The sequence below is a fragment of the Sturnira hondurensis genome, unplaced genomic scaffold (genome assembly GCF_014824575.4).
Source record: "Sturnira hondurensis isolate 20B ecotype Veracruz unplaced genomic scaffold, ASM1482457v3 Scaffold0024822, whole genome shotgun sequence".
Classification (NCBI taxonomy): domain Eukaryota; kingdom Metazoa; phylum Chordata; class Mammalia; order Chiroptera; family Phyllostomidae; genus Sturnira; species Sturnira hondurensis.
In genome coordinates, this window is record NW_028097453.1 from 1 (window position 1) to 27,576 (window position 27,576).

At 55.9% G+C, this 27,576-nt stretch overlaps 2 protein-coding genes and 1 long non-coding RNA gene across 3 annotated transcripts; 1 reads left to right on the forward strand and 2 right to left on the reverse strand.

Annotated features, from left to right (window-relative positions):
• Positions 1-14: 14 nt before the first annotated feature.
• Positions 15-1,249, forward strand: LOC118981947 (uncharacterized). The gene is made up of 2 exons (XR_005065439.1): positions 15-396; positions 511-1,249. It is a non-coding gene; the product is annotated as an uncharacterized LOC118981947 (long non-coding RNA).
• A 7,811-nt stretch (positions 1,250-9,060) lies between these two features.
• Positions 9,061-12,423, reverse strand: GSTM3 (glutathione S-transferase mu 3). Its single transcript, XM_037038826.1, has 8 exons — positions 12,319-12,423; positions 11,949-12,024; positions 11,518-11,582; positions 10,324-10,405; positions 10,131-10,231; positions 9,692-9,787; positions 9,496-9,606; positions 9,061-9,258 (listed from the first exon to the last, which is right to left on the reverse strand). The coding sequence occupies exons 1-8, from the start codon at positions 12,373-12,375 to the stop codon at positions 9,160-9,162; spliced, it is 687 nt and encodes a 228-aa protein (XP_036894721.1). The 5' UTR covers positions 12,376-12,423; the 3' UTR covers positions 9,061-9,159.
• A 2,146-nt stretch (positions 12,424-14,569) lies between these two features.
• Positions 14,570-27,345, reverse strand: EPS8L3 (EPS8 signaling adaptor L3). The gene is made up of 19 exons (XM_037038827.1): positions 27,276-27,345; positions 25,211-25,276; positions 24,988-25,052; positions 23,204-23,362; positions 22,768-22,917; positions 22,612-22,667; positions 22,120-22,259; positions 21,923-22,038; positions 21,609-21,732; positions 21,464-21,525; positions 20,934-21,008; positions 20,474-20,622; positions 17,787-17,868; positions 17,543-17,577; positions 16,968-17,061; positions 16,639-16,767; positions 16,295-16,368; positions 15,633-15,765; positions 14,570-15,154 (listed from the first exon to the last, which is right to left on the reverse strand). The coding sequence occupies exons 2-19, from the start codon at positions 25,239-25,241 to the stop codon at positions 15,143-15,145; spliced, it is 1,686 nt and encodes a 561-aa protein (XP_036894722.1). The 5' UTR covers positions 25,242-25,276; positions 27,276-27,345; the 3' UTR covers positions 14,570-15,142.
• Between the last annotated feature and the right edge of the window lie 231 nt (positions 27,346-27,576).

A 27,576-nucleotide genomic window follows, 5' to 3' on the forward strand; every position in this document is an offset into this window, starting at 1 on the left:
TAGGGAGGTGTGTGCAGGCTGTAACATGGGTCATGATCTCTAGTGGTTATAAGGCACCTGGTGCTGCCCAGACCCTCGTGTGTGGTCACCCTCCCTGAGGGGTCACATCAGTTCTGGGAAACTAGGGAGTTAGCTCGGGGGAGGTGTGGACCCCGTGAAGGCTGTCATGTGCCCCAGCTGCTGACCCCAGATGGTGGTCCTGCCAGGATGCTGACCTCACAGTACCTGGAGTGGGTCTGGGGGAGCCCAGGGTGGGCGGAGCAGCAGCCCCTGATGCCTGGCCTTCCTTTCCCTGCCTCAGGGCCTGAAGAAGATCTCTGCCTACATGAAGTCCAGCCGCTTCTGCCCGACCCCTGTGTACTCCAAGATGGCCATTTGGGGCAACAAGTAGGGCCTGTGAGTGCAGGAGGTGGGAGGGCGGGGCACACCTGGAGATTCTGCAACATAGAACCATCTGCTCTGATTCCTTTCCTTCTTTTAACCTCTTCCCCTCACCCCTTTTCTCTCCAGCTGCCTTAGTGGCCCCTACCTGCCTCCCAGTGCCTCTCTCATCCCGGCTCTCTCTAAGCTGCAAGTTTCCCTTTTCTTCTGCATTAAGGCCAATGAGACTGACCCCCCCTCCACTGGTTTCTCTGGGTTTTGGAGCCCTACCCGACCCCTAGCCTGTGGAGCTCAGCAGGGGAGCCTAGCCAGCCCAGCCCTGAAGTCCTCTATTGCCTGGGTGCAGGCCCTGGGCCCCCAGCAACGTCCCTCCCTGTCCTGCCTGACCTCAAGTGAAGCCGAATCACACCTGCTTGGCTTATGCCCTTGACACTGGACCCAGGACTGACTGTGTTGGGATTTGGTGGGGTGTCCCTTTTCCCTCTGTCGTCTGGGACGGCCCTGTGGTGGGGCCCTGTGTGTGGGTGGTGACAGGGAGAGGGACAGGTGGCAATGTATGGTTTCCTGCTTATTTCTATCTTTGTTCATGCGTGCGTGCCTCCGTGTGGGGCGCCTGCAGGAGCGGGGCCTCCTGTGCCTCTGTCCCTGCGTAACTTCAGCATTGGTGGAGAGCCCCGTAGAGCTGGTAGTAGTTTGTGTCGCAGTTCAGAGGGTTTGTGGGGCAGGGGGCATGGTGAGCCGTACGCTGCTGGTGTGGGATTCTAGTGGCCCCGTCCTGTCACCCTTTCCCCGAAGTGCTCCCTGTAGCAGATACCCCCGCTCTGTGCTCATGTAACATATCTCAATAAAACACAACCCACTGTGTTATCATTGTCCTCTTTACTTGTTTCCCCCTTCATCCCAATCTGGGATTCACTGAGGAGTGAATCCACACCCTGTTGGACTTTTTATGTCTGATTTCTATCTTGCTGCCTGGTCGTGTATTCACCAATGGCCTGAAATTCGAGTTTCCTCTAAGGACGACCCCGGTACCCTCTGTAGCCGCTCGGGGGACTTGGGGCTCTGGATACACTTCCTCTCAGCCACCGGCGAGACAAAGCAGAGCTCAGACGGTTTGGAAGGCGCAGGTCTGGGGGAAGGAGCCATTAGCTCTTTCTCACGACAGCATTTCATGGGCTTTAGCTGCTCTCTGAATCACTTGACCCAATCTGGGCAGGCCCGGGCAGGCCCAGCATCGTGTGGGGCCAGCGGCCAGCCGATCTGTGTGGTCGGGAGGGGTGTGGGCACTGGGTGCTAGGGCACCTGCAGAGGCATGTGCAGGACGCGTGAGAGCCATCTGATCAGCACATGTCTCAGAGTGCAGCTGGGCCAGGGTGCCGGGCCCTAGTGAGGTCTGGAGACCCAGCTGTCCAAGGAGAAGATTCGGAGAGGAGCCTTGTGGGACAGGTGCCAGGTGGTCTGTGCCTGCAACTGTACTCCTTGTAGTTGTTCAATAAAAAGGGAGCCATGGGGATCATGTTCAAAGTCACTGACAAATAGTAATTAGTATAAGAAGATAAAACTGATAAAAGTTCAGCAAGACTGATCAAAGTTTATGAAACTGGTAAGATAAAAGTTTGTTGAGCCAAAGCTTATTAAATATTAACTTAAGGATAGGAGGGATAAGAATAAGAAAGAAATCGCCCTGGCTGGTGTAGCTCAGTGGATTGAGCATGGGCCTGTGAAGCAAAGGGTCACTGGTTCGATTCCCAGTCGGGGCACATGCCTGGGTTGCAGGCCAGGTCCCCCGTAGGGGACACATGAGAGGCAACCACACATTGATGTTTCTCTCCCACCCTTTCTCCTTCCCTTCCCCCCTCTCTAAAAGTAAGTAAGTAAATAAATAAATATTTAAAAAAAGAATAAGAAAGAAATCATGGAAACTAGGACAGGTGCTGTATGATTAATGATAAACAGAATGCAAATGTGAAATCAGTCGCACAGATGCGGGCCCAGAACAGGGGCTGGCACGGGTGTTCTGCAGGGGCCCAGACGCTAAATATTTCTGGCTTTTCGGGTCCTGTACTCTCTGTCATCTGCTCACCCACCCTGGTCGTGGGAAAGCTGCCCAGACAATACGGAAATGAGTGAAATGGGTGGGGATCTGTCCTGGCAGAACCTCAAAAACAGATGGCCCTTTCCAGACTCCTGATGAAGAAGCTCAGGTTAGAAGGGCATAGCTATAGCAAAGCCTAAATAGTCCCTGTAAAGTGGAATCAGCGATAATCACAGAGAGAAAGAACAGAATGCCATCTTTAAAAAGAGGGATGACATAGTAACAAAGACAGCGGCAAATGAAAACGATTTGCTAAACACCGTGGTCGAAGCTATAAAGGCTAAAAAATTACATTTGAAAGTCCCGGGCAGAAACAGTAGGATGTACATCCTTGCCCCTGGGGCCACCAAAATGACCATCTGACTGTGGCGCATCCAATCTGGGGCTCCCTGGCGCCCCATCATAGTGCTCAGCTGGCAGCGCTCAGGGCAGTTCTTCCCCCCCCACAGTGCAAACCTGAGGCACTGGTGTCTCCCCATGGGTCTGCCATCACCTGCCGTCAATGACAAGTTCCCTGCCCCGCACCCCTCCGTTATCATTGTATCAGCAGAGAAAGGCAAAGCTGATAGAGACCCGGAGATGGCAGCTTATAGAAAATTGAACTTTATTCTTCCGTCCTGTTCCGTGGGGAAGAGTCCAGGCTGGTGGGGTAGCTCTGCTCCACAGAGTCATTCAGTGACTCCGGCTCCTTCCCTTTCGTGGTTCTGACACGCCCCGGGGTCCTTCCTCACCTCCTGGTTGAAGCTGTATCATGAGTGTGGGAAGGAAAACACAGAAAACCCAAGGAAGCAAGTTTCCACTATGTAAATGCGGCTGAAGGTGTGCATGTCACAGTCGTTCACCATCTGTTTGTGAGTTCAGATGTGTGGCTCTACCTAGTCACAGGGGTGCATACACCCCTATTTTGAAGGAAGGATTTGGGTGGTCCATGGCCGTCACTCCCACACCTGGAAAAGTGGGGAGAAAAGTTAAGCCCCAGTCCAGAGGAAACCGTGGGGTTAAGCCAGCGGTTTGAAACATGGAGGAGAGAGAGACTAAGACATTAAAGATAAGGTCTTATTTTCACATACTCCCAGCAGGTGTGGCACCTCACTTAGAGTTCATTCCCTCTTGCTGCTGGGACAGGGAAGGGATTTATAGTAGGTATCAGGTAGCTTGTGGAGTCCCTGGGAGGACAGGGGGTTGGCCCTGGAGGCTGGGCCGCCAGGGAGTGAGCCTAACCACATGTGGGATTGTTCTAGAGAACACCGCACAGCCATGGCTGGGCACAGGCACCCCAGGTCCTGTGCCCGGCATGGGATGCTGGGTGCGAGTATGTCACCACAGCTGCCTCCCATGTCCTGGCCCTGCCAGAAAACAAATCCTCAGGGCCTGCTTCGTGAAGACCGAAGTCCTGTGCCCCTAAGTGCCGTTCATAGAGCCCAGGTCCCCGGCCTGAGCCTGAGCCACAGCGAGGCTAGAAGAGGAAGCCAGTTAGTGAGGATTAAGTTCTGGTAGGTATGGCTAAGTAGTAACAGTGGCTTAATAGAACAGAAGCTTTTTTTCTCTTGTAAGGAAAGATCTGGAAGGAGACAGTGAATCCCCAGTAATGTCAGCTTCATGGTAGCCTCAAGGGCACAGCTTTTTAACTTTCTGCTCCCTCACCCTCAGCATGCGGGCTTCCTCCTCTGACACCTCATAGCACAAAGTGGCTGCTGGAGCCCCTTCACCTCTGCATGTCAAACAGCAGGAGGCCGAAAGAGGCCATTCCTCTTTGGAGGCTGTTCTTCCCTTCTTAAGGAAACTTCCTGGAAGTAACCTAGAGCATTTCTACTTGTATCTCAGTGGCTAGAGCTAAATCAGAATGGAAATGACATCTTTTGCTTGGGCAATAACATGCACAGCGGAAATGGAGACTCGGGAACAGCGAGAAAATGGGGAGGTGAACGCTGAGAGCCAGATAAGCAGTCTGGTACCTTGTAGACTTAAAACGAAATTCCCCGCCTGTCAGGCACGCTTCAAAGATGCAGAGGAGAGATGCCCACCTGAGACGGGTTCTTTCCCGCGGGAGCTCTTCCAGACAATCGCCACCACAGCCCCCACCAGACATCGCTCCCACCTAACACAACGCAGCCACCACGCCTGCCCAAACAGAACCACATCCGCCCTCCTCTGCCCCAGGTAGGAACAAACTGAAGAATCGTCAACTCCTGAGCCGACTTCCAAGTTTGGGAGTCTCTGGGTGACATTCAGATCGGTATTCTGAAAACCACAGAACAAAGCATGATGTCCGTGATGCCCCCCTCACCCCACCCCCCGGGTCGCCCTATGGGCAGTGGTAAGGAAGTGGGAGTCGGGAAAGGGGAGGTCAGGTGAGCTCCGCCATGCAGAGGGAAGCTCGTAACCTTCGAGCAACGCTGCGTTGCTCCCGGGGCTTGTGGGATGCCCTCCTTCGGCGAGACGATCCAGTAGAGATGTTGCAACTAAGGCTTTTATTTTTATCGCTATCAGCCAGCCTCTGGATCGGCTCTGGTCTCCGTCCCCCTGGTGACCCCACTTTCAGGTTTACTGTCGTTCCACTGTATTAGCCTGTGTTTTCCTAACTCTCGTGACACGGTGAGTGAAACCTTTATTGCTGACAGACACAGAGAGACCTGCCTGCTGCCACATGGAGACTCAAGACATGGAAGCAGAGACTCAGAGGGGCCGGGCCTCATGGGTTCCCGAACAACCGCTTCTGTCCATGCGAAGTGTCANGCAGGAACCCGAAGCCCCCTGCCCAGAAGGCCGAGGATCTAGAGTTCTGCTGACAGTCCCATGAACTTGGAAAACGGACCCCTCCCCTCTCCTCTGCCCCAGGTAGGAACAAACTGAAGAATCATCAACTCCTGAGCCGACTTCCAAGTTTGGGAGTCTCTGGGTGACATTCAGATCGGTATTCTGTAAACCACAGAACAAAGCATGATGTCCGTGATGCCCCCCTCACCCCACCCCCCGGGTCGCCCTATGGGCAGTGGTAAGGAAGCGGGAGTCGGGAAAGGGGAGATCAGGTGAGCTCCGCCATGCAGAGGGAAGCTCGTAACCTTCGAGCAACGCTGCGTTGCTCCCGGGGCTTGTGGGATGCCCTCCTTCGGCGAGACGATCCAGTAGAGATGTTGCAACTAAGGCTTTTATTTTTATCGCTATCAGCCAGCCTCTGGATCGGCTCTGGTCTCCGTCCCCCTGGTGACCCCACTTTCAGGTTTACTGTCGTTCCACTGTATTAGCCTGTGTTTTCCTAACTCTCGTGACACGGCGAGTGAAACCTTTATTGCTGACAGACACAGAGAGACCTGCCTGCTGCCACATGGAGACTCAAGACGTGGAAGCAGAGACTCAGAGGGGCCGGGCCTCATGGGTTCCCGAACAACCGCTTCTGTCCATGCGAAGTGTCATGTTCTTATGTAATCAGTTCTGGCTGCTCCCATAGGACTGCACTTTGCAGGTTAGCCCAGACAATCCCCCAGTAAGGCAGAGCCCTGGTGGGGAAAGCCTCCACCTTTTCCTGGGGCTCTTTCCACTTGAAACAAACATTGGAAGGCAGCAGATCGGGTTTCAGTCACGGTTCAAAAGACTGTTAATACAATGCAAACACTCCAACCTAGGAAATAAAATACAGACACCTCCTAATTTTCCTCAGACTTCTAACACTACGCGAACATGATCCTGTTCGATGGAATTCCATTCCTTTGCACCGTGGGAAACACTCTCTCCCAATAGCCTCAGGCTGGCCCCCTGGCTCCGTGTGGGCCCACAGAGCTGCACCTACCCACTTGAAATTCAAATACACGCACATCCGTTTAGTCTTTTGTTCTGAATTTAAGTCTCACAGTGTGAATCACCTGTAAGTATTTTCATTGAAAATCCCCAGAGAGCCTAGCCTGTTGGTTTCCAGAAAAATTTTTTTTCACTGTGGCCTAAACCAGACCATGGTCTCACACGACACCACTGTCCATCCAAGCAGTCCTTTGCTGGTCTCGGGACCCTCCCCGAACTCCTTTATACCCGCGTGGCTCACCGTTCAACCCTGTCCTGCTGCCGAAGGACAAGCCACATGCCATTTCTGTTCGAAGGCCAGGTGCCGGGTGTTCGAGCCCTCAAGCTGGCTCACGAGGCAGACCCACATTTGTGCATGTCAGTAGTCCCCACCGCCCCATCCCCTCTGTGGAATAATGTTGCAACAATTGTTCTGGAGTCCAGGGCCTTCTGAACTGGAAATACCTTAACCGGGTTGCTCAACCTGCAACAATGAATACAAATGAGTATCTCTAATACTTCTGGGGGAACTGCTTCTATCGCAAGTTGGTTTTTTTTTTAAGTTCTCATTGATACTGTTTGCACAAACCCAACACTAGTATACTATTGTCACCGAGTGGATTTTCCGCTCACAAATGTAATTACTAGAAAAACTTGGAGCATGTGATTTGTTTCTTTCTAGCTGAGATTTACATGCTATACACTTCACCTGTGGACGGATGTACGCTTTTTAAACCTCTCCCTTCCGGTTGCCACGTGGCTGTCTTTCCCAGATCCTTCTCACAGAGGACTGCGGGGCCGATTTCCTGTTTCCGTGCCTTGTTCCCTGGGTCGATAGGACGGACCCCTGTAAGCCCACCTAAACTTGACTTTTTAGAAGATACTGACAAATTGTTCTCTGAAGTAGTTATACCAGTGTGTGAGCTCCCCAGATGGAAATGCCTGTTGCTTTCCCAAACCTTGCCAATCTTTGTAAACTTCTAACTTTCGTTCACCTGAAAAATAGTCTCTTGTAATTTGGAGTTCCCTGGATTATAAATATCTAATTTTTTAGGGGGCCATTACTATCCCTATTCCTGTAAACTTCACAGGTACTCAGGCCCCTAGGAAACCCTCTCCCTCCCTTGCGGGTGAGCAGGACCAGCGATTTGCTTCTGATGGGAAACAGCAAAGGCGATGAGAGGTCGTTTCCATTCCATGGCGTAGGATTGTAGTGTCTTCCTGGGAGGTCCTCCCCCTGCCGCTTTTGATGAAGCAAGAGGTGCCCCTTGCAAGAAACGAGGGCGGCCTTCAGCTGACAGCCAGCAGGAACCCGAAGCCCCCTGCCCAGAAGGCCGAGGATCTAGAGTTCTGCTGACAGTCCCATGAACTTGGAAAACGGACCCCTCCCCAGTGGAGCCTTGAGATGAGACCAGAGCCCTGGCTGATGCGCTGACCTCAGCTTTCAGGTGAGACCCCGAAGCAGGGAACCCCCGTGCAGCTGTGTGCTCCTAACCCACAGAAACTGTGAGATATGTGTTCACGTTGCTAGAGTAGTGGGGATATCCTTACATTTCCTTTCAGGTTCCCGGGCATATCCTCTCTGCCGCCCCCACTCCCTCCCTCCCCCGACTTCCTCCCTCCCCAGGTCTGCAAGGGCTTCCCTTAAGGCACGTCTCACTGGCTCGCACTATGGAAACTCACCTCCATAGTCATCAGAGGAGGGAAACTCCCGCCTCGTACCTCTTGCTGGTGGGAAAAGGTGGGAGTCGAACTGCTTTTTGTACTAGCCCCTCCTGAGGCGGCCCTCCTGTCACCTGGTCCCCTGGCCACTCAGCCCTCAGCCCTCCCTCCCTGGAGAGAGCCTTGGCTCCAGGTCACACGGGACAGCAATGTGGCCCTCTACTGGAAGACTTCACTCTGCACGTGGAGCGGAGCCAGAGTAGCCTCTGCAGGAGTCAGCTTCCCTTCCGTTTGCTTTCTTTTTAAAAAAAAATATTTTTTATTTATCTTTAGAGAGGAAGAGAAGGAGAGAGGGAGAGAAATATCAATGTATGGTTGCCTCTCATGCGTCCCCTGCTGGGAACTGGCCTGCAACCCAGGCATGTGCCCTGACTGGGCATCGAACTGCGATCGTGTGATGTGCAGGCCCGCGCTCAATCCACTGAGCTACACCAGCCAGGGCTGCTTTCCTTTCTTAAACTGGTTCCTGTTACAAAGTAACTCGGGAAGGCGCACTCCCCCAGCTGAATGAAGGTGCACAGCCTTGCTCCAAGGTGTCCTTTGGCCTCCTCCCTGGAGCCTGGCTGGTGGGTCAGACCCAGTTCCCTGCATCTCACACATACAAACGTACCTACAGAAAACGCTTACCTCGAGGTTCCCCTTCTTAAAACACGGTTTTGTATTGTACGTCCTAATCTGCAACCTAACTTAAAAACATCAGTGTCTTGGGGATCTTCCATGTTAGCTCAGAGTTCAGTTTCTCTTGCATTGCCATCTGGTACCCCGTGGTATTGATGGGCAAGTATGTGAATGCCACTTGTTACTACAAACCACCTACAATCTTAGCGTAACCTTAGGTGTGTGTGTTTAATAGAACGGAATTACTGGGTCACAGGACGTAACTTGATTTTTTAGAAGACGCTGACAAATTGTTCTCCGAAGTAGTTATACCAATGTGTGAGCTCCCCAGACAGAAATGCCTGTTGCTTTCCCAAACCTTGCCCATCTTTGTGGGGGTATCAGTGTCACGGGGACTGGATCTTATCTTGGGAAACCCCCACATCTCCCCCTCCTCCGGCCTTTACACCCAACAGAAATCCAGCAGGACACCAGCAGCCTAAGTGCTATTTATTGAAAAGAGCAGAGAAGGAAGCACACGGGCCCCCTGAAAGCAGGAAGGCACAGACGCAGTGGCAGTCGGCCCGAGCTCAGCACACTCTCTTATTGCCCCACAAGGCCATCTTGTTGTTGATGGGCATCTTGAAGAAGCGGTCAGACTGCATGTAGGCAGCGATCTTCTCCAAAGCCTGAAGGGAAAGCACACCACACCTCATAAGGACCGGTGCTGCCCCACAGACCCATTTCAAACCAGTGGCCTTCACACGCTGCCGGTCCTCCCCACCCTCTCCTGTGGATAGCACCTGTCGGGTCCAGAAGCCAGGCCCCTCCCAAGACTTATCGGTTTGAAGATGTCCAATCACTGGTCCCTTTAGGCCCAGGGGGGCCTATGTTTTGTAGAAAAAGCTGCAGGGAACATCCATTACCTCAAAACGGCACATGAAAGCCTTCAGATTGGGAAATTCGTCCAGGCACTTGGACTCAAACATGCGGTTCTGATCCAAGACATCATAGGCGAGGAAATCCACAAAGGTGAGCTAGAGGGAGAGAGACGGTGAGGTCTGGGGCGCACGAGCACCTGCACGGAGAGAAAGGTACCCTCTCCCCTTCCTCTCTCCCTACCTTTTCCCCTGCAAACCATGAGAACTTCCCCAGGAACAAGGAGAACTGTTTCAGTTGTCCAGGTAGCTGGTCCAGGTACTGAGGCTTCAGTTTTTCCTGGGAGAGAGCCAGAAGGGCTGCCACCACGCTCCCGGCAAACCAGGGCCCGGGCCCGCGATGGACACTGAGTGCCCCTTCTCCAGGTGCCTTCCTCTCACTGCCTCAGGTAGGGGTGGCAGCACGGAACGGAGGGGTTTGAAAGGGAAGAGGGACCAACACAACCCCCCCCCCCACAAAACAAACACGACCACCAACAAACCCCCCCCAACACACAAAATAAGGGTTCGGTTCTATCCTGACAGGTCAGGTTGGGGGGAAGGCGGCAGCAGAAGAATGGAGAATCAACCTCGGGTTCCCAAAAGCTCCCTTTCCTGGATGCCTGCCTGCTAGGGAAACTCACATGGTCAGAGTTGTAGCAGATGCGAGCCAGCTGCAGGCGGAAATCCATCACCTGGTTCTCCAGGATGTCCACTCGGATCCTTTCTTCTTCAGTGTCACCACCTGTAGGGCGAACAACAAGGAATCACGCTTGGCATGTCCACGCCCAGGTGAGCACCCAGCCCTGTCCCCCTCACCTGTCCTACCCCACTCACACATATTGTGCTTGCGGGCGATATAGCGCAAGATGGCATTGCTCTGGGTGATCTTGTTCTTACCGTCCAAGAGGTAGGGCAGCTGGAAGGAAAAGGACAGGTCAAATGATCAGCCTGACTCTCTGCTGGGGAAGGTGGGACTTGCAGGGAAGTGCACAGGGGAGAGAAGGTGCTGTGTTAGGAGGAAGGAGTTAAGTAGAAGGTAGTGACTGACTCCCCACATGAATTTAGACGGGGGTTCTTAATCTCTCTGTGGGTATGTGTGTGTGCCTGTCATGTACCCTTTTGCAGAATAAGGATTTTATTTTTTTAAGATTTTATTACTTTTTTAGACAGAGGGGAAGGGAAGGAGAAAGAAAGGAAGAGAAGCATCAGTGTGTGGTGGTCTCTCACGTGGCCCACACTGGGGGCCTGGCCTGCAACCCAGGCATGTGCCCCAACTGGAAATCGAACTGGCGACCCTTTGGTTAGAAGGCTGGTGCTCAATCCACTGAGCCACACCAGCCAGGTCAGAATAAGGTTTTTAAATGCTTAAGGCAAATTACATATGTTTACACAATTTATAAAAATATTAAACAAAATTGTAACAGTAGTCAGTGGCTATCAGTGAATTAAAGGAAAAGCAGGTATAGCCCTGGCTGGCATAGCTCAGTGGATTGAGCGCGGGCCTGGGAACCAAAAGGCTGTGGGGTTTGATTCCCAGTCAGGGCACATGCCTGGGTTGCAGGCCAGGTCCCCAGTAGGGACGCAACATTGATGTTTCTCTCCCTCTCTTTCTCTCTCCTTTCCCCTCTCTAAAATTAAATAAACAAAATCTTTTAAAAAAAGCAGTTATAATAGCTGCCTCAATTTCAAAGTATGATGAACGTGAGTATTTACTACAATAGCTACAACACATCCAATGCAACACAAAAATACCTGATTTCTACTAGTGACAGTCACAGACATGGCTAATAACCAGTGTCACTTACTGCTCAGATTCATGATAGAAGGAGCTGTTAACTTTCAGTTAGTCGTTGGTGGAAATGAAAATGTACTTTTCTCTGCTCAAGTTCACGAACCCCTGAATTCTATTTATTCTATCCAGGTGAAGAGGCTATATTCTAAATCCCCCCAGACCAGAAAGGGAAGAAGCAAGGATATACTTCACAGCCTTCCCTCCGCAGCCAACCCCCTTTTCGCTAAACCACCTACGTTAGGAAAGTCCAGGTCTAGCTTGAATTTCACATCCAGCCATTGGCTTCTATCATAGTCAGGAGCTGTAAGAGAGAATCAAGCAGGACCCAACGTCCTTAAGACCCCCGCTGAGGGCAGTGCAAAGATCTAAAGAAATAACCTAGTCCAGAGGGCTCAGGCTCCCAGGCCCCCAAAGCTTAATCCTATCATCCCTGGGGCCTATTTGGGTAAGTGAGGATGGGGTTGGGCTACGGCAGAGGGTGAATCTCAGCTCCAGGTAAAGGATGCTCTCTTCCAACACAGGACAGAGCAGAGATCTTCCAGGTAACAGGGACACTAGTCCCACTGGACTCTGAAGTGATGCCACCCCCAGGGCACAAAAGACAAAAACTGTTGGAGGGCCCGCATGGCTGAGCTCGGCGGCCCACTGGCACCCAGAGCAGCCTTACCTTCCCCGCACGTGTACCGTTTCTCCTCGTAGTTGGTACCTGTGAACTCCAGGAGCATGCGGATGGCGTGCGCCAGCTGGGGAGAATAACCCCAGTCAGCGCCTGCGCAGCTCCCACCGACCCCAACCCCCAACCCGCCCCGGGACTGCCGAGACCCTTGACGAGTTGGTTGCTGAGCCACCCCCGGGATCCCAGAGGGGGGGCAGGGCTGGCCCCTCAGTCTGGGAAACTCCGCAGGGTCTCGCAGCGCAGCGAGGGGGGCTTGGCTCCGAGGAGGGCCCCTTCTCTGTAGACGCCTGGCCCCGAGCCCCCAGCCGCTTTTGCGTCCATCTCCCTGATCCAGTGGCTCGGTCGTCGACATGGTACTCACCCCGCGAATATCCCAGTAACCCAGAACCACAGCCGACTTAGACTTAGACGAAGACATGACGGGGCTACTCCCGGGCCCTCTGGGACTGGAGACGAGAGCGCCAACGGGCGGGGCTTTATATCTGACCCGAGGGGGGCGGGGCCAACGTGAGTGCCCTCGCCCCGCCCCCACCGTCTTGGTCTGCCTTCTAACGCACGACCACAGGGCCACGCGCAGGCGTGATTTCTGTAGATCCTGGGGGTTGGGCCCAGCGCTCCCAAGGGGGCATCTGCGAAGGGCGCGGCGCGCGCTGGGGGTCCTGGGGTTGCAGCTCTGCGCTATATGTGGGTGGGAGCTACTCTGTCAGTGGTGCCAGTGGGGGAGGGAAGCACACGGGTCTCTCAAGTGGTGAGGGCCCTGGTGACCTGGGGCGAGTAAGATTCACGCTATGAATATTTATGTAGGATGGGGGATGGGGGCCGAGGGAAGGTGGGTAAGACTGTGACCATCAAGGAATCGCTGCCTTCCGTGTGCATGCTGTTGGTGTGTGGGCAGGAGGCTTCCTCCTGGCCCCTGGGGTCTACACAACATGGCTGCTCAGGACCCGAAGCCCCTTCCTCTCTCGCTGCGGTGTGGGCTTTCTCCATTGTTCTGGGTGAAGCAATATTGGGGCTTTTTTAAAAAATTAATTTTTAGAGAGAGGGGAGGAAAAGGAGAAGGAGAGAGAAATATCAACACATCAATGTGTCTCACACACACCCCTGCACTGGGGACCTGGCCCGCAACCCAGGCATGTGCCCTGACAGGGCATGGAACCCGCGACCCTCTGGTTTGCAGCCCAAGCTCAATCCACTGAGCTACACCAGCCAGGGCTTAAAAGAACATTTTAGTAGAAAGAAGAAAGGGGGAAAAGTACAATGCACAGGACTGAAAAGTTAATAATGCCTTAATCTCTCCTCCCAAGATAGCAAAAAGCCAGCTATAAATTAACCAGGACTGAAAAGTTAATAATGCCTTAATCTCTCCTCCCAAGATAGCAAAAAGCCAGCTATAAATTAACCTCAAGTATAAGACTAACATTTTTTGCATGTTAAATATTTTTTATTGTTTATGTTATTATAATTGTCTCAATTCTCCCCCTTTGCCCCTCCCATAAGACTGACATTTGTTGAGCACTTATGATACGCCAGGCCATCATCTTGGTATTTCACATATCTTAGCTAGTTTATTCCAATGTAAGCTTCACAACTTGGTGAAGTAGATTTTCTGCCCATTGTACAGAAGGAAATAAGGTAGGCCCGGAGGAGTTGGGTGGCTGGCCATTCCAGGCTCTCAAGTTCTTAGGAGCTGCAGCCTGGGGTTCAAAGCTAGGTCTAATAGCATAGCTTGCGTTAGTTCCGCTGAACTTGGACGTGCACGCAGTCCCTCACCTTATTTCAGTCTTTACTGAGTGATCTGGGGAGCACTGGGCTAAACCACTTTTATTTCTGGTCCTAGAGGGTTACTTTGTTTCTAGGGCTCCAGGCAGCTCCAGGAAGCCCAGAGGATGATGGGTTAGGATCTCCTCTGCCCATCCCAGGAAACCAACTTTTCTGATTAAAATTCGCCTTTGACAATCAGACCCTAAGGATCGCAGCTGTTTTCTCTTTTGTGAGGGAGAAGAGAGGTGATTTTCTGAAGCCAGGAACTTGAGGGAATGATGTAGTTGTACGGTAATCTGAGACCAGGGCAATGTCAAGGCCCTGGACAGGTTCAGCTAAGACATACATATGGAAACATCTTAAGAACCCCAGAGGGGTCTGGATTCACCAGTACATCAGGCCTGATATGTAGACTGAATCAGAACAAGTACAACCTTTGTTACGTGGGGAGGGGGCTCCATGAAAGGAGATTCAAGACGGTTGTGGATGCTGAGTCCTAGAAGCCACAGACAGGCCGCCCAGGCAGTCCCAGGACTCTTCTTCACTAACCCGCTGAGGAAATAGGGACCCGGAGAGTAAAATGCCTGGCCAGCCAGTCAGCACACTCTGAACTCCCAGCCCAGTGCTCCCTAAGCTCTGCTACTGGAGACAAGCTGGGGAGGAAGCTCAAGGTTGGCTCACCCAACAGCAGGGGACAGAAGTTGTATCAGAAGAGGAAGTCGCCAAATAGAGCACCTGACAAGCCTATTAGGGTGTCTCCGGACCATCAGCCAGTGCGGCTGCTCAAAACCGCTGACCGCCGTCAGCGGCCTGCTCCTGTGGAGGGTCACGCCCTCCTCGGCTCTGCTGAGTGCTTGGGAGCCTACTGGGAGACATGTACACAGCGGGACAGAGACGGTGAGCATAGCTTTCATCTGGGAGTTTGTTTAGAAAGAAGGTAAGCAGAGCCTGGGCCATAATTCTTAAATCCTGCCTCTTCATCCCAGGTGGCAGTGGGGACTCCCATTCACATTCGGTCTGGACCAGTAAGGGAGGGAGGGCTGCCGCTGGGTCTTGCCCCGTGTGCCAGCTCCTCCTGCCTCCCCACCCTTGGCCCCCATCCGGCCCAGAAGAAGCGGCAGGGGAGGCACAGCCAATGAAGATGCTTTTATTGGGGAGGAGACGGACTAAACAGAATCCTACCAAATCTAGCCATGAGGGCTGCAGGCTTAGCACAAAGACAATAAATAGATGGTAACTGGAGAGGGCTCCCGACACAGCCAGAGGGGCTGTCACTCGCCCGACCTCAGGGCTTGCCTGTCCTCCTTGACGTGGGAGTGGGGTGTGGGGCTGGCTTCGAACTGGAGACCTGAAAGAGGAGTTCTCAGGGTGTCCTCCATCTTGCTGTGAGAAGGCCTCAGTCTTGGAGATGTCTGAGTTGGTACCTAAGGGGTTACCTGAGGAAAGAAGGATCAAGATGAGGAGGAGGAGACCCCAGTGCTATCATTCAGCTTGGAGCCTCCAGGCATGGCTGAAGGCCCAAAGTCAGGCCCCTGGGGGAATAAATGGCCTGTGCCCAGTACTGGTCACACTCAGTCCCACCCCAGGGCTGCGCCTGCTGGCTCGCCTACCCAGTACTCTCATGGTCTCCCAGGGAGTACCCCAATTTTTTAAAAAAATTTTATTTATCTTTAGAGGGGAAGGGAGGAGAGAGGAGGAGAGAAATATCAATGTGTGGTTGCCTCTCATGAGTCCCCTGCTGGGAACTGGCCTGCAACCCAGGCATGTGCCCTGACTTGGAATCAAACCGGAATTCTTTGGTTCTCAGGCCCGCGCTCAATCCACTGAGCTACACCAGCCAGGGCTTTATTTTATTTTATTTTTGGGAGAGCACCCCAATTTTTACTGGGAGGTAGGACCCCAGGGCGCCCTCACCCTTAGTGCCCTTCTGACAGCCTCCAGCTGTGCCAGGATCCGTGGGGCCTCCTGTGGACACAGCATCTGTACCTCCCCAGGCCTTAAGTGAAGCAGCTGGGACCCCGTTAGGGACCCCAAGGTCTTCACCGTGCTGGGAACAGAAACAGAGGAGCAGTCAGTGGTGGGGCCAAAGGACTCGGGCCTGAGTCTTTGGGCAGAGCAGGGGCTGTTTGGGCTGGCAGGCTGGGGTTACAGGAGGATTCAGGGAATAGGGCATCTGAAGGTGGAGGAGGGGATACACATTTTGGTTAAACCATTTTCAGAACTGGAGGGGTTCTGGGTTCCCAAGCGCGCAGCAGGGGAAGTCTTCTGGGAGAGGATCCTGTGGTCGCGGTGGGGGGGTGGGGTGGGGGTGGGTTGGCAGCTGAGGTTCTTCCTGAGTCCCTCAGGTCCGGCTGCCTTCCCCACGGCCAGGGCTGCCCACTCAGCGCTCTGACGGGGGCTCGAACTCGGCCCTTCTGCTAACTCAGCAGCGGCAGCGCGGGGCAGGGCAGTGCCTGTGGGCCTGTCGTGTGCTGTGTGTGGCGTACGGTTGGGCTGCATGCTCTGGGGCCCTGAGTTACTGTGTGAACCCTTGCAGCCGCCCCCGCCCCCCCCCCCCCGTGGGCTGAGGCACTCACACTGTGGAGAAGTTCTCTGCCTGCAACCAGGCTCTGACCTCCTCGGGCCTTGAGCTGAGTCGAAGCACTGGAATCTAGAGTGGGGGGCATGGGGTCAGAGGCCACCCCCTCTCAGAGCCCCCCACAGCCCCCATCATCTGGGGCCCTTCTCTGGGCCACGGTCAGGTTACTTAGGTCACTTCATGGTGTGCTCTTCTGGCCGGGACCAGGCTTAGCGGCCCGCAGTAAGCACATGAAGATACAGATGAAGTAAAATGGGACTGCCTCCTGCACAGCCGTGGAATCCCCTGCTCCCACCCCGACTCAGGCCTTAGAGCTTCTGGGTGGTCTAGGCTAGGCAGTACCCAAGGGGGCGACTGTCTCTGGCTCCTGGGGGCCCCCGACTCTAGAGGTTCCAGGACGTTGTTGGGGATGTAGCCTCTCTCTCCTGTCTTATTCTTCACCAGCCACCACTGCTTGCTGCTGTCCAGAACCTGCCAAGAGTCACTCAGTCACAGGAGCCTCTGTCTAGCGAGCCTCCCCTCCCCCCAAAGGCTTTCCCCTCCCGGCCCTCCCCTACTCTCTCCCTCTCTAGGCCACGCACTCCAGCAGCCCCCCCCCCCCGCCTCCCCCCAGGCTGCCTGTAGCTCCCACCGGCCACCACCTCCTTTTCCAGGCTAAAGCCCTGCCGCACCTCCACCACCTCTCCCTGGGCCACTGTCAGCTCTTTTGGGTTCCTGGCTTCAAACTCATGCATGACTTGCATTCTCGGAGCTTGCTCGGCAGGTCTAGGGGTGAAGGGCACAAGGCTGGGCTCCCCAGACTTAGGGCCCTGGTTGTGGATCTCCTCTTGCGCCCAGTACGAGGTGCTCCCTGACCTAATACCGCGCTCCCTCCTGCAGAGACAGAGTCAGGACGGCCGGGGGATGGGCCTGAGAAACCGAGCCCGTGCCCCAGCCCCAGAGAGCCCCTGCCTGGGATCAGGGGGTGACTGTTAGGTATCCACAGGGTAACGGCAGGTCAGGTGAGGCAGGGCTTTGGCTGGGGCTTTCTGCAGGCAGCCAGAGTCTGAAACGTGGCTGTTTTCTGAAGACTCTCCCAGCTGTTCCACGTCTGAGCTCTCCTCTGAGCTCCGGGAGATCAGAGGTACGTGTGGGCCGTATCACAAGAAGAGGGACCGGAGCACAAGTGGCAAACACGGGGCCTGCCGGCCGAATCTGGCTCCCCCCTCCTCACAACCACACAGTCCCGACGGAGCCCCAGGCTTACTGGAAGGAAGTGGAGTCCTGGTATTCCGAGGGTGCCTGTGGGGCAGAACAGAGTGAGCAGGGACAGGGGCCAGCCGGCATGGGGGTGGGGAGCTGGCATCAGGCCACACAGACCCTCCCCTGCCTGCCTGCCCATCACCTAGGTCTGGGCACCAGGTGCCGTGTGACCGTGGTTTGGACGGAGAAGGCAGAAGGTAGCCAGAGACCAGGGCTCTGAGTGAGGCTCTGTGCTGAGCTCCCCTTACCTGGCTGAAAGGTTCTGGAATCTGCCAACCATCATAGAATGTGGGTTGGTAGGGTGGGGGCTCCTTGCCTGTCCAGTTGTCCCTGGGGAGAGAACCAAGCGAGTCCAGTCTGTGCCGGTGTGGGATGTGGGACGGAGGAGTAGACAGAGCCCAGCTTTGGGGTCTTCTGCGTTCTGGAGGACGCGGCCCATAGGCACGGATGAAAGGCCCCAGAACACCCGCAGCAGAGCAAAGGGCGAGACGGTGCGGGGCTCCGTGGCCAGCATCACCTCTGCCCGTGGAGTGCAGCTGTATCAGCCCCATGAGAACACACTGGGCACCCGATTGCCCTGACTGGAGGTTCGAATTGAAGCGGAGGGGACAAGGGTGACTGTTTCCTCTCCTGCCCTGTCTCTGCGCTTGGGCCACCCTGGGTCACTGCTTCCCTCACACTGTACTGCATGCAAGGGACCCTCACGTGTCTGTGATATTGAGCTTCTGGAGAGCTAGTATTCTGAGTGCGGTGGAGGGTGCATAGGCGGCAGCTAGTTACTGTTTATTCCGTGGGAACAAAGAGATTGTTTCTTCTCTTGAATCTTTTCAAGTGGTTCCTCTCTTTGCCCTAAAGACATGCTCAGGTCTTCCCTTAACAGTGCTATTCTGTTACCGCCTGCTTTTAAGCTTTCTGTGACCTTCTCTTTACCAGATTTTTGGGGGAGCGAGTCTGCCTGCCCTGCCTGCATTTTCTTTCCACTGGTCCTTTCACCCTTCCCTGCCACGTGGCTTCCACCTCTGCCACCGCTCCGCTGAGCCCCGTTCCCCCGAAGTCCTCATTGCCACAGCCAGTGTGTGGTTCACACCCTCGTGGGCTGCAGCATTTAGTGTTTTTATGGCTTTGGGTAGATTTGCCTGCAGTCAAGGCACCTAAATGAAATTGGCCAGAACTTCAACTCTTTGGAGGGCTTTTACATCCTCTTTGGGTCTGGTTTCTGTATTTTTTGCCTTTCAATTCACGCATTCACTAATTTGTTTTTGTTATTTTAAGCAATTAGGAAACACTTTAGGGCACACCTGACCTAATTTTGTACTAAAACTTATAAGGGGGGGGGTTGGAAGGTAGAAATCACTGGGGCTGGGGAGAGGAGGCTTGGCAAAGAGTTCTGTTAGTTGTCAAATTGTTTTTTCCTGTTTGGGGTGATGGAAGTTCTGCAGATGGGCTGTGGAAGTATTTAATGCCATTGAATTACACTCTTAAAAACATTCAAGTGGCCCTGGCTGGTGTGGCTCAGTGGACTGAGTGTCGGCCTGCCAACCAAAGGGTCGCCAGTTTGATTCCCAGTCAGGGCACATACCTGGGTTGCAGGCCAGGTCCCCATTGGGGGTCATGTGAGAACATGACCACACATTGATGCTTCTCTCCCTCTCTTTCTCCCTCCCTTCCCCCTTCTCCAAAAATAAACAAAATCTCCTAAAAAAAACAACCTTGAATTCACAGGAATGGAATAATATACTTCCAAAATAAGTCGTTTAAAAAATTCAAGTGGTAAATCTTATCTTAGGTGTAGTCTATCACGATTGAAAAGACAGACTACACTGAATCATAGCTTATGTCTTCGGATGGGACTGAATTGAAAAGAACCGCTCACTAGCAACACGCTGGGAGAGGTGCCTTAGCTCCTGGTGGGGGTCTCTCTCTCTTGGTTTTATGCGTCTGCTTTTTTGTTTCTTCTTTGAACTCTTGGGAATTTCCCTTCTCTTCCTTAACCCCTTTTCCTTCCTCCACCCACATGCAGAAGGCTCCCTTCTCCCACAGGATGGAATACCTTGCTTTTTAAGGTGCGTTCCAGGGCTGCCCCCCCTGCCACGCTCACCTCTGGGGGCTCCAGCCGTCATTCCTGGACTGACTGCTCTCAAACCCACACAGCCAGGTCGGCCATCCCACCCGAGGGCTGGGCTACCCTGTCTCTATGGCATGTTCCACAGGCACCCCGACTCAGCACCTCCAAGCTGGTTTTGTCCCCCACACCCTGTGGCTGTCATCGGTGTGGCCTTGCTGTCCAACTGCCCGTCTTGCTGTCTTACTTTTGATCTTAACTCCTTGGCCAGTTGGTCACCAAATCTTAACTGAAGTTACATTTGCAACATCTCTTACGTCAGTGATTCTTATATGCTGGGCCAGATTGAGACAAAGTTTTCACTTTCTCCTTGACCAAGATGAGAAAATATTCTAGTAGAAGGTTGCCAACTCTCCTTTCTTGGGAAGAACTGTTCTTTTTTTTTGTTTTTCCGAGATAACGCCTTCCCGTCAGTGCTGGGTGGTGGTGAGAGGTGGTTGTTGTTTTTTTTTGTTTTTTTTTTTTAAGATTTTATTTATTTGTCTTTAGAGGGGAAGGGAAGGAGAGAAATATCAATGTATGGTTGCCTCTCATGAGTCCCCTGCTGGGAACTGGCCTGCAACCCAGGCATGTGCCCTGACTGGGAATCGAACTGCGATCCTGTGGTTCGCAGGCACACGCTCAATCCACTGAGCTACACCAGCCAGGGCGAGAGGTGATTTTAAAAAGAAATTGTTCATACTGAGTGTGGTGAAGAGTCAGGAACTCCATGTTCAGAGATGTTTCTGGGTTGTGGCCACACCCAGTGCCCTGCCCTGCCCTGCCCTATGCCCCCAAGCACCCCCAATTCGATCGGGCCTTGTCTCCACTCACCGGCTGGTGGTCCAGGCCACTCCCAGGCTCTTCCACAGGTTACTTTCAGGTGGGCTGAGATAGAGCTGGAGCAGGTTGACAGCTTCGGGGGTGAGGAGGGGCCAGGTCACTTGTTCTGCGAGGCCAGGCTCAGGGCACTTGGTCAGGACCTAGAGGAAGGACAGAAGGTGTCAGGAAGCCTTGGTTCCTGCAGGGCCCAACTGGAGTGGGAAGGGGTCCAGCCTCCACCACTCCTTCGGAGGCCTGGTGGCTGTGGCTCTGACTCCAGCCCCCCGAGTCTGCTGGGGGGTGCTGTACACAGTGGGGATGGGGTCTTGGGCCAAGGAGGATGTGCTGGGGGAGTGAGGGGCAGACGCCCCAGCCTCCCTCTACCCTGTGACCGCCACCCTGGCCTCTGCTTTGTCTGCACTTCAGCCCGGAGCTCTTTACTGCCCTGCCCCCCCATCCCTCAACAGCTCACCGAGTTCAGAGTGTTGAACAGGAGGTGCAGCAAGTGATCGGGACTTGGATCCTGCAGGTAGGTGGCCAGCCTGCCCTGGGGACACAGGGGGACGCCATCACCACCCTTCATCTCACCCCACCTTCATCAGGATCCCAGGGCTTGCGATTGCTCTGGGCCTCGCTTGGGAGCCTGGCACTCTGCCCAAGTCCTCCGAATGGGGAGGGAAGGGTCCGGGGGAGAAGCCAGAGAAACCAGGATGCCCGTGAGCCCAGAGAGGAGGGGTTGCTGGGCGTGGTGTGAGGAAGGGCTAGAGGACTCGTGGGGGCCACATACCAGGAGGTTGAAGCTGTACTTGAATTTCTGGAAGCAATCAATGTATTGTGCCTGTGTCACCCCTGTGGGGGAAGGNACTCTGCCCAAGTCCTCCGAATGGGGAGGGAAGGGTCCGGGGGAGAAGCCAGAGAAACCAGGATGCCCGTGAGCCCAGAGCGGAGGGGTTGCTGGGCGTGGTGTGAGGAAGGGCTAGAGGACTCGTGGGGGCCACATACCAGGAGGTTGAAGCTGTACTTGAATTTCTGGAAGCAATCAATGTATTGTGCCTGTGTCACCCCTGTGGGGGAAGGGGAGAAGGCAGTGGGCTGCAGATGACCCCCGAGTCCCCCCTACTCCTCTCCCTTGGCCCTCGGCACTCACCCTCCTTATACTTGTCTTTTTTCTTCCCCAGTTTATTCTTTGTCTTCAGAGTGGGGTTTGCCTGGGCCTCCTTCAGCTGTTCCATAAACAGCTCGATGTCTGCCAGGATGTGGTTCAGCACCTCCTGGACCACAGACAGCATTTGGCCTCGAGTGGACAATTAGGCCCCCTGGAACAGCCAGCCCTGCCCCTGCTGAGCCTCCCTGTCCCTCCTCAGCCCAAGGCCCGCCTTGGCCATCCTGGGACCTGGTTTCCTTGTGGGAGTGGAAGAGTTAGTGTCCTCCTTTCCTCCAGCCTCTGCAAGACGCAGTTACCTGGTCCCTCATTGGGTCCTGGGGGGATGCGGGCCGCCTTGGAGGAGGCAGAGGGATGGCGCTTGGTTCTCGGGTACTGGAATGTCGTGACAGGAGCCTTGGGGATGGTTGTGTGTCTGCAATGGAAGGGGACCATGGCCTCTTTGATCTCTGATGTAAACCTTCTCCTCCCACGGGCCCCCATGCTCCAAACTTACTGTGCTCTCTGGCCATCCAATGGGGCTTTTGGGGAGGGAGTCCCTGCTCCAGGGTGGGTGCCTGCTCCCTGGGAAGTGGCCTTTCCTGAGGAGCCCTCTGCCACCTGTCCTGGCCTTGGTGAAGGGCTCGCAATGGAGGTCTGTGAGCACAGGGTGGGGGCGCAGGTTTGACAGTGTTTTGGGGATAGAGGCTCTGCCCACACTTCTCTCCAGGTCTCCATCCTGAACCTTCCCTGACTCCATCCTGCCCTATCAGCCTGCCTCTGAGCCCTCTCAGGCCCAGGCCAGGCTCTGGGACAGTCTCCAGTGTTGCCTGGGCCCGGCTCCAGCCCCTTCCTCACGCCCTTGCCTCTGGTCTGGCCCCGCCCCAGCTCTGGCCCGGGGTTCCTTGGGCTGTAGGCTCCTGGGCACCCCCAGATGTGGGCCGGGGTCTGGCCCACCCAGGCCCACGCTCTGAGGCCCTGCCGGCAGGCCGGGTCAGCAACTGCCTACCTGCCCTCCTGCTCCTCCTCCAGGGCCTTCTGCAGGCTGGTCCTCAGTTGCTGTGCCTGTGGGAAGCAGCAACTAGGCAGGCTGCGCAGTGTGCCTGGGGAGGGGTGATGGTTTCTGGGCCCCACTCCCCACCCTCGCCCGGCCCCAGCCGCTCACCCCCACTTCCTGGCACTGGAAGAGCAGAGTGCTGCTGCCTGGCAGGCCCAGCTCCCCCACGGTGACAGCCAAGATGTTGTCGTAAGAAAAGGAGCTGGGCGCCACGTCCACGGCCTGGATGCTGTCCAGGCGGTAGGAGTCCAGCTCCTCCTGGGCCAGGTAGAACGGCCGCTGTGAGGTCACTGAGAGCCAGGGCGTTTCTTGGGGGTTCCAGACCTGGGTTGCGTGCCCCAGCCCACCCGTGGCCTGGGGCTGAGTGCTAACGCCCCCGCTCCCGCGCCTCTGCACCCGGTCTCTTCTCGGACCCAGACCTGTACTGTACACGGGAGGGGCGGGTGCCGTTTGGGGCATGGAGGCGTGGGGTTTGTGCCGGGGCGTGTTTTCCCACAGCCTGGGTTACCGGTGACCCATGGCAGGGTACGGCGGGAGGGCTGACCTTGGTCTCGATGTCCAGCAGCCGGAGCCAGCCATCTCTGACCTGCAGGAACAAGTTCTGGCTCCACACCCGGCCCTGAGCGTCCACCTCCTGCAGCTTCTTCACAGCATCTTTGGGGTCCCGGATGCCCTGAGTGCCCAGCTTACATGTCATCAGGTGCTGCGGGAAGAGGAGGAGGCTCGGGACTGGGAGCAGCTTTGCAGAGGGAGATCCCAGTGGGTGGCAGGTGGTGGGCGGGGTGGGGGGGAAGGCAGCAGAGGAGGAAGACATGGACCTGGCCTCCTGTGGGGACAGTCCCAGGCAGTCCCATAAAGCAGCCCCCCAGGGCTCGTGTGAGTGCCAGAAGCTGGCTCGGACAAGGCCCCCAAGCCAGCGTCTAATGGGCTGCACGAGGGGGTTTGGGACCCTGGAGAAAGGACATGGCCTTTAACAGTCCAGGCCAGCTGAGGGGGCTGGATGGGGGCAGGTGTGGCTCCAAGCATGCAACAAAGAAAGTGGGAACCCCTGCAGGTGGGACATAGGACCCTCACATTCATCCCTGGCTCCCTCTGTTCCTTTGGGAACCTACTCCACTAGCCTGGCCCTCTGAGCTGACCCAGCATTCCTGCCTGCATGCCTTTGCTCACGCTGGCCCCCCTCCCCCACCCCCTGCAGGGGCTTATCCAGCGCCTGGCAGTGTTTCTCGGGAGGAAGGCTACGCCCTGCCTTCTCCCTGATTCCCGCCCAGTGCGCCTGCAGCATCATGTCTCCCTTCAAGACCCTTCTTGCATCCGGGCTGATCCTCCCACAGGTTTTCGCTGTCTTTCTCCCTCCTCAAGGAGACCCCTCCCTGTCCCATCCAAATGCAGCCTTCACAAGTCACAGGCCTGCCCTTTCACCGTCCCTGGCAGGCCCTTGCTGGGGGAATGCCGTCTGCTCCTCCTGCCCTGTCCCACTGCCCTGCTTCTTGCACGGGCCCCTGCTCCTCTCCTGGAGGGGCTTCCGGCATGTTCGGGGCCCCTGACATCACAGACCAATGTCCTGGCATCCTGGACGCGCCTCCCCTCACTCTAGATGAAGCCCCTTCCCAACTCCCACCCCTGCCATGGAGCCCAGGAACCCCAGTCCTAGCCCAGCTGGCTGGGAAAGCCTGCCTCTGCTGCCCTGTAGAACCTCCAGACCATCGCCCCATGTCCCTCCCTCCTCCTCTTTCTTGGGGACAGCTCTGAGCCTTCTGCTGCCCTGGGGCGGTTTACGTGGGGGCAGTTCTTTGTCATGACCAGGGGTTTGCTCTCCTCACTGTGTCCTTCCAGTTTGTGCTGTGTTGGCTGCGTATACTGCCCCCTTCAGGCAGATAGATGTCACAGCACCACTGTCCTCCCAGGCAGGCCCAGACCCTGTCTTTGTCGGGACCAATGATTTCACATGTTCCTTTCTTGGCCCAGCCTGCCCAGCCAGATGCGGGTCAAAGAGCAGCTCCCTGGGGACTGGTGGGTGGGGCCTGGGTGGGGGTGGTTGCACGTGCCTCCTGACCGCTCAGCTCTCTGCTTTTCCGTGTCCGGGGACGGGACATCTGTCCATTCAAGCTCCCACCCTGCGGCCCTGCGGATTCCCAGCTGCCTGAGCCTCCCCAACCCTTGGTGCTCTGATGCGCTGTTAGGCTCGTTGGACCCGAGCCCCCCGCCCCCCCCCCCATCTGTCCAGGGCCGGCTGCTGGCTTCTGAGGAAGGGCCTTGTCTGAGATGTTGGGTCTTGGGCAACACATTGGGCATCTAGGAAACCTTGGGTTGAATCAGGAAACTCACCTCCACCCTGTGCTGCAGGTAGGTGGGCTCTGAGCTGAGGTTGTTCAAGTATTCTTTCCGTTGTACTGCAGGGGACAGCGCAAGGAATGTGAGCGGAGGCAGAAGAACCGGGTGAGACAAAGGCAAAGGCAGGGGGTGGGCAGCACGGGCAGGGACGGACCAGACGATGGGGTCCGGGAAGCTCAGGGAGGGCAAGTGGGAATGGACCGGAGGGAGAGCTTACTGTAAATGGCTTTGCTGCTGGGCCGGGACATGGCGGCGCGGCTGGGATGACTTTCTGGAACTCAAACTGAACCAAAGGGACAGATGTCAGCTGGGGAGAGGAGCTCCTTCACCTGTCCCTGACCGGGCCTGAGGCCTGCGCCAGGATCTCGCCTGGGGCCTCTGAGACCAGACTCCAAGCCCTGGCTCCAGGGGCCTCTCCAGAGCTGCCTCCAGCTGTGCCCCCCTCAGAGGACCTCTGTGTGGCTGGGCCCAGCAGGCCCCACGGCAGACTCCTGGCCCCTCCTTATCTGGTCAATAAAGCACGTTTCCATGGGTCCAGGAGAGCTGGCTGGAGGGGGACCCCAGACCAGATCCTGTCCTGGGCGTAAGTGCACCAGATGCGGGAGGGCGGAGCTGCACCCAGCTTCTGCAGCAAGACATGAGTGTTCGCAGCCTTCCTGCCAGAGCGAACCTCTGCCCGAGCTTGTTTGAGTCTGCAAACTGGGGGGCGGTTGGTGTTGGCTCTTAGGCTGGGGAACCGCTCAGGAGGGGTGTGAGCGTGCACGTGTGCACATTTATGGGGGCCGTGTCAGCGATCCACACCCCCTCGAATGTCTCCCCAAGTCTCCGGTCTCCGTGTCTTCACATGCTCTGACCCCTCTGCCCGGAGCCCTTCTCACTCAACCCTACATTCCAGCCCACGGATCACCTCCTTCATGAAGCCTTCCTTGACTACCCCACTCCACCCCGCCCCGCCCAGAGTGCCCTCCTGATGCCACCTGGTACCTTGTCTGTTCCTAACAGCATCAGCCCCCCAAGTCAGCACTGGGAGCCTGGTGCCAAGGCCCCAGTGAACATTGTGTCATTGAATTGTCACCACCGCTCTTGAGTGTTTCCTTGTGCCCAGCACTGTTTTTCGGATTTTACCTCCGGCAGCTTGTTTAATCCTCAGAGCGTCCTTGCTGGGTGGTGCTCTCATTATCCCATTTACCAGATGAGGACACCGAGGCTCAAAGAGGGTAGTGGGCCGGAGGTCACAAGCGAGTATTTAACAGAGACCAGACCCAGCCCTGTCTGGCTGCCACCTCTATGCTGGCGTTTTCTGCACGTGCACCTCTGTCACCGGGCTGCGAAGGCCTGAGGACAGGCTTGTCAGGCCCCGTGGTCTCCCCAGTGCCGTCCTGGCACAGAGGGGCCTGGAGGATGGAGATGCTGAGACGGGTGGGGGCGCCTGTGTGTGAGTTTGTGTGGGGCAGGGCGGGGCCAGACAGAGGTCAAGGCTAAGTGTTGTTTAAATGAGGTGTCCGTGCCTCTTCGAGGTATGCCTACATCATACAGAAGCCCCGGAGTATCCTGGGCAAAGTGTAAGAGAGCAACCCACACCCTTGTTTATTGGGAGTTATTTGCAGGAAAATAAGGTGACTCAGTGCAGGGCAATCAGCTGTCAGTGAACAGCGAAGGGTTTGTCCTGGGAGGCTCCGGTCCCGAGTACCTTGTTTGGGGCACCCCTTCGCTCTCCTAGGCTGAGGGGTGCTGGAAGCCTGCTGCCCCTCTCCTCAGCCCCTCCCTTCCCGCCATGGCAACATAGCCTGCTTGTGGATGCAGGAGAGAGAGGAGAAAGTAAACTCCACTAGGGTCGACACTGCCCGCAACCCACGCCCTTGCCAGGGCGGTCACCATGGGTCCCTGGAAGTCCCTGCTGCAGCTTCTGCTGCCCAAGGTCCCGACAACGGGAGAGGGGAGCTGGCTGGCTTTGGCCTGTCCCGCCCCTGCAGGGGCAAGGAGGGCCCTGGCAGCCCAGTTTGCCCCACTCACCCCTGAGTTTGGGGGCTTGGCTAGGGGAGGTGTGTCCTCACCATGGCCTCTGGGAGACCCTTCTGGAGTGCCGGTTCCCTTGCCTCCTTCCCAGCACGGCAGCCCTGGGTGCGCCCTGTGCCCTTCTTGGGGCTGCCCTTCCTCACAGCATCTGGGAGGGGGCCAGAGACCCTGGCCTGGGGACCCGCTGAGCTGCCCCCACCCCACCCCAACCCTGAGTGCCTGCAGCTCTCTGCGCCTGACCCTCCCTCCCAAAGCCCAGGTATTACCTGGCTGCCAGTGAGGTTCGGCGGCTGGTCCCCCGAGGGGGCTGGTGTCGGGCTGGCGATCTGGCGCCGGTGGTGGGGTTGGCGTCTTCTCTGCCAGCGCTTAGACAGAGGCGCAGTGTGAGACAGCCTAGCCCGGCCCCTCACAGCGACGAGGCTGCCACAGCCCCGCCTGTGCTCTTTGGACCCTGGTGGGTGGGGAGGCCTCACCGCAGGTCACCATCTGCCCCATGCTGGATGGAGTCTGGCCCTGTGGCCCTGCAGGTGTCCCGAGGTTGCCAGAGACCCTGCTTCCCACCTTCCT

Excerpts from the sequence above, each read along its gene's own strand:
- GSTM3 (XM_037038826.1), bottom strand. The coding sequence starts at position 12,375 with ATGTCTTCGTCTAAGTCTAAGTCGGCTGTGGTTCTGGGTTACTGGGAT. Across the intron at positions 10,406-11,517 it reads TAGACCTGGACTTTCCTAAC|CTGCCCTACCTCTTGGACGG; the intron begins GTAGGTGGTTTA and ends TTTTCCTTCCAG. Across the intron at positions 9,607-9,691 it reads CATGGTTTGCAGGGGAAAAG|CTCACCTTTGTGGATTTCCT; the intron begins GTAGGGAGAGAG and ends CTCTCCCTCTAG.
- EPS8L3 (XM_037038827.1), bottom strand. The coding sequence starts at position 25,241 with ATGTCCCGGCCCAGCAGCAAAGCCATTTACA. Across the intron at positions 17,578-17,786 it reads TTCCAGAACCTTTCAGCCAG|GCACCCTCGGAATACCAGGA; the intron begins GTAAGGGGAGCT and ends TCTGCCCCACAG. Across the intron at positions 16,369-16,638 it reads AGAGACAGTCGCCCCCTTGG|ATTCCAGTGCTTCGACTCAG; the intron begins GTACTGCCTAGC and ends CCCCCACTCTAG.